This window comes from Triticum urartu, chromosome 5A (genome assembly GCF_056163025.1).
Source record: "Triticum urartu cultivar PI428250 chromosome 5A, HENAU_Tu73, whole genome shotgun sequence".
In the NCBI taxonomy this organism is placed as follows: Eukaryota; Viridiplantae; Streptophyta; class Magnoliopsida; order Poales; family Poaceae; genus Triticum; species Triticum urartu.
The window spans coordinates 398,714,526-398,719,725 of NC_141877.1; the positions used below are offsets into that span (position 1 = coordinate 398,714,526).

General features: G+C 41.4%; 1 protein-coding gene across 1 annotated transcript; it reads left to right on the forward strand.

The window, feature by feature from the left end:
* Positions 1 to 651: 651 nt before the first annotated feature.
* Positions 652 to 4,862, forward strand: LOC125556061 (tyrosine--tRNA ligase 1, cytoplasmic-like). The gene is made up of 6 exons (XM_048718863.2): positions 652 to 874; positions 1,353 to 1,442; positions 1,523 to 1,685; positions 3,373 to 3,656; positions 3,739 to 3,832; positions 4,573 to 4,862. The coding sequence occupies exons 1-6, from the start codon at positions 789 to 791 to the stop codon at positions 4,774 to 4,776; spliced, it is 921 nt and encodes a 306-aa protein (XP_048574820.1). The 5' UTR covers positions 652 to 788; the 3' UTR covers positions 4,777 to 4,862.
* Positions 4,863 to 5,200: the final 338 nt, after the last annotated feature.

The window sequence follows — 5,200 nt, forward strand, 5'->3', positions numbered from 1 at the left end:
CAAGGACCTAGATGTAAATTCAGGGGACCTGCATGTCATTTCCAGGGACCTGCATGTGACCAGAAGTAGCCGGGGGAATCCGCCGTCGCATACATGGCTCCTGCCTGAGCACCATGATGTTAAAATGAATGTTGATGCAGGCTTTTCGAAGATTGGAGACCGCGCAGCTGCAGCAGTGATCTGCATGGACAAACGAGGAAACTACTTGGGTGCCTCGGCCATCATCTATGAAGGCCGCCTCGACCCAACTATACTTGAAGCACAGGCATGTTGCGAGGCCCTCTCTCTCGCCTTGGATTTGCCGGTTCAATCCATATGTGTGGCCTCAGACTGCTTGGAGGTAGTGCTGAACATACAAGACGAAGTTCCTTGCCGATACTTTTCTATCTTACAAGATATCAAGCACGAGAGGAGTCATTTCCAGGATGTAAAGTTTCTTCATGAGAATAGGAAGCATAACGGAGAAGCACATGCTTTAGCAAAGGCATCTGCCTCTCTTAGCCCCGGGCGCCGCGTGTGGCTTAGTATTTTGCCCGATATCATCTGTATCCCCATGTGTTTGAACATTTAATAAAGGATGCAGTTGCTCAAAAAAAATGCCAGTCTATAAAAATCCCAAATCCTTCAAAAAGAAAGAAAAGAGAAGGAAAACACTCCCAAACCCTAACCTGCTGTGCCTGGCCTGTCCCCTTCCTAGACGGCGGCTTTGGAGTCGAGGGCGCTGCTATTTGAGCCTCAAGGTGGCTCCGGCCGCGAGCGGGTAGGGCTTCGGGATCAAGGTATTCGTGATGGCCGACATCGCGTACAGTTCATGCTGCGTCAATGAGGTTGGGGCATCACGTGTCGTCAACTGCGCGCACACCCGCTTGAACCCGTGAGTTCGTGCCCTCCTATTGTTGTTGCAGAGCCGATGGCCTTGACTGCTCACCGCTCAACTATTTTGTTCCAATTTGGGATTCCCGTTCAAATTGCAATTTTTAGTGCCGCGCTCAACTATTCTGTTCCAATTTGGGATTCCCGTTCAAATTGCAATTTTTATTGCCGCGCTCAACTATTCTGTTCCAATTTGGGATTCCCGTTCAAATTGCAATTTTTATTGCCACGCTCAACTATTCTGTTCCAAATTCAATTTTACTTACACGCAATTTTTTTATTCAATTTTCCTTGCTGCTGATTGCCATGTTTTTATGTTCCTTTGCACTTTTTTGCGCCAAGTCGCATTTTTTTCTTCTTTTGTTCAATTCCGTTATCTCCGATAGTGAAACCCGATCCAAATGCTGGATCGAATGCAAAAAAAAAAAAAAAAAAAAAAAAAACGTACTGCTGATTGCCATCTTCTACTTTTGCTGCAGAGAAGCTTCCATGTTCGAATCAAACTGCGCAGATCACTCCAAACTTTCCACCATGGATTGCCCACCTGCTGCTAATGTTGGAATCCACAGGTACGCATATTGCTCGCATGGAATTTGTAGTGTGATCCTAACAGTTCAGTGATGGCATGCAAATTTGACGTTACTCTTAGGGATTCCATGGAGACAAGTTCCAGTGATAGATTCGCAGCTCTGAGTAGCATTGGGGAGGAGTATATCTGCAAGGATAAGCTCCCCCTCCTTCTAAAGAAGAAGCTCGCACCCATTTGTTACGTTTGGTTTGAACCATCTCACATGATGGACATAGAGCAGCAGGTATATTAACAAACTTTTTTGTTGTAGCATTCTTCTTAGTTGTTACTGGAACTTGAAGGCTTAAAGCATCGAGGAAGGATAATATTATACGTGGTTTTCACTTGAATCTATCTTTATGGCATCTTACTATGCCCAGCATGAGATTTTCATACTTTTTAGTGCAGTTTAACATGATGATAAACTAGAAGATATACAATTAAGTCTGCATGCGTACTCAGACCGACAGCATAGATTTGAAAAGAAATGTAGAGTTTATTCATGTAGAAGATATACAATTGAGTCTACACGCGTAGTCAGACCGACGGCAGAGATTTGAAAAGAACTCTAGAGTTTATTCATGAGTAAGTTACGCTGCATTTTTTTAACTTAAAACTGGACTTATGTAGAAATATAAAAAACCAATATGCTTGTTTGTGGAAATTTTGAATCATTACCCTGTTTTTAGAGGGGAAAACTTCTCTGCACAGATGTCATAGTTGGATCTTGGATTTAGATGAGCGGTATTACATATATACTATCAAGTATCAATGGTGTCTGGGGAAGGAACCCGGTTTTAACGGCGTCGAATTTCGCAAAAATCATGAAAAGAACTACAGGAACATTATGACCATAATGGAGAGATTGCACAAACAGAGTATGTATGCCCGGAAAAAAATTATATGAGACCAGGTCTCACGGTTAGCAGGTGAGACCCATCCTGATGGATGACACGTGGCATTCACAAATCACAAAGCATCTAATCTCTCCCCCCCCCCCCCCTGATTTTAAGTGGGGGGTGGGGGATGCTTTGTGATTTGTGAATGCCACGTGTCATTCATCAGGATGGGTCTCGCGTGAGACCTGGTCTCATAGAATTCTTTTCCATGTATGCCCTGTGTGCTACAAAGCGCTCATAGTGACATAAATTCTGTGATACGGGTACGGGGACATGGGATACTGCAGTTTATAGACATCGATACAGTGAGTATATATAAATAATCAATAAAATGCCATGTAATAAAGAAAATAAATAATTGAATGCGTGAAATGAGATCAAAATACTGCTCCATTTGTTGCCTCTTTAACTCCTCAATGACTGAATGGTCACCAATTTCCTCAATCCTCGTGGTACTTGCAAATTATCATACATGAACAATTAGAAAACAATAAAAAAGCTGGCTTGTAGCTTGCTTATGTAATGAATATATGCTTCCTGTGTCCCTGCCGTGTCAACGATGTCCCCACACGCGCATCGGCAATTTTTTTTCTTATTTTAATCAGAAAACAGGACAGTCCAGCGATAGCCGATACGTGTATCTCTTCCATATCGTAGGCTAATTGTATGCAGCCACATTGGACATGCACCTATCGGTGCTTCGCAGCCTGGGTGAGCTGAATGTTCATTCTTTTTTACTAGGGCATGCAAATTCGTGTTTTGCGGTTGCTCCATTGGATCTTGTTATATTATTGTAGTGACGTTTGAGTATTTTTTCATAATTTTTGGAAAATTTTAAACCGTTGAGGCCTTAACGGGTTATCCAGACGCTAGCGATAGCTACAATTTGATGCACCTATCATCTTTTGCATTGCTCAGGATACCATTTTTCTGATGTTTTAGCTTATTACTTATTGCTCAGGTCCAGTTTGTTCTAACTTGTTACATTGTCGACAAATGTATTTGGTGGATGGACGTGTTCTCATCTTGCAGGGGATTATGAAGACGATCTATGTAAACAAGATAGTCCAAGCTGGTTGCACTGTTAAAATATTGATGGCAGATTGGTTTCTGCAGCGACATTTCAAGATTGGCACTGACCTGAATAAAATACGGAACATTGGCAACTACAATATTGAGATGTGGAAAGCAACTGGTATGAACCTTGACAAAGTAGAGGTTGTATGGTTGTCAGATGAATTGAATCGCCACGCGGTTAATTACTGGCCACTTGCGGTTGATGTCTCCAGAAAATACAGCATGGAAAAAATGGCAAGGTATCTCTTATTTTAACTTGTTCAATTGCAAATCATTTGTTGTTCTTATAACAATCAGGTTCATTTACTGTTTGCCGAGCAGTTATTGTCGGAACAGGACATATGGGCCACAAGGACTACCTGCTGCTGAGATTTTCTACCCTTGCATGCAGGTTGCTGCTATATTATGCCAGAAGGTTGGTTTATCTAATACAGGATTGAAAAGAACATTATAATTTTTGTTTTGTTTGTGCTCTTAGCAATATGAATTCATGGCTTGTACAACCACACCATATTTTGACCAAATCAGTCAGTGCAGGGTACATCTTAGACATGTGATAGTAGTCTTCATGGATTTCTCTATTACCTTTGTGGCTACTTCAGCAGTAGGGAACCAGAGATGTTGAGTGTAGATCAGTAGGCTTCTCTGTTTCTTTAAATAGTGATTACTGCATAAACACCATCCTTTCAGGGAAAATGCTCTGCAGCTCTTAGGAGCCACACTCGCTCTGATGCTCTGTGGTTGGACTGGGGATCTCCATGGACCAATAGTCTGCTCTGATTCACATAGGTGTAGCTCCTATGAGCCCAAAGTCCGTGTCCATCCTTCGGTACCTTATTAAGTTCCCAGTATAATTTATCTTGTACATATATAGAAGCTTGGAAAACAAAGGATGTAGTTTTTTTTTAATAATCGGAACATAGTTGCTAGGAAATCATGCAAGGCTGATGCTTCCTGGGAGACTTGAGTGAGCGATAGTGGCTTGCAAGTTCTAGTTAAACCATTTATTTTTCTTTTTGCACCTTCGCGGCCAGTTTTGCGATCATTGTATCCCATATGTTGGAATTGTTTGTATTGGAAACATAATTTCAAAACTCATGTTATTAGCTGTTCACAGCACATGTTAACTCAGTACATTTTGTTTTGTTGTTTCAGGCTGACATATGGCTCTTCAGCATGGATCAGCGAGACATTGTCATGCTAGCTAGGGATTACTCCGAAGAAATAAATAGGGAAACCAAACCAGCTATCATACTGCATAGTATCCTAATTCAGATCTGTTATGTTTTTGTTCTTTGTGTGTTGTCCAGTTTAGTGTTTGGAGCTTTGATGGTGATATTGGATGCAATGTATCCTTAACTTGCATGATCATCTGACGATGATATATTGGTTACCTATGTGTAAATGTAATGAGTATCTTAATATGTTCACCTGCTGTCCATGAACCTAGTTTTGTTGGTTCTGAACGGGGCCTGATGGGGCACTTAAGTAGGTGCTGGTAGTTTCACTTACTAATCTACCAACACCTTCAGTAGGAGAAGAATGGGGCATATTGTTGTCTCATTCTTCCAACCATATTAAGCCAGAAAACATGGTGATGTTTAATTTTGCCTTCTTCTACTTCAGTTGCAGGATCAAATTACTGCAGATACACGGAAGATTATACTACAGAATGAGGAGATTGTCTGAGGTGTAAGTTTTCTCACTCCGAACTGATAGATCTGCTGGGGGTCTTGTTAGCGTTAATCTTGAAATATATTATTCTAAGACAGCATTGAACTGT

Excerpts from the sequence above, each read along its gene's own strand:
- LOC125556061 (XM_048718863.2), top strand. The coding sequence starts at position 789 with ATGGCCGACATCGCGTACAGTTCATGCTGCGTCAATGAGGTTGGGGCA. Across the intron at positions 1,686-3,372 it reads TGATGGACATAGAGCAGCAG|GGGATTATGAAGACGATCTA; the intron begins GTATATTAACAA and ends CTCATCTTGCAG. Across the intron at positions 3,657-3,738 it reads AGCATGGAAAAAATGGCAAG|TTATTGTCGGAACAGGACAT; the intron begins GTATCTCTTATT and ends TTTGCCGAGCAG.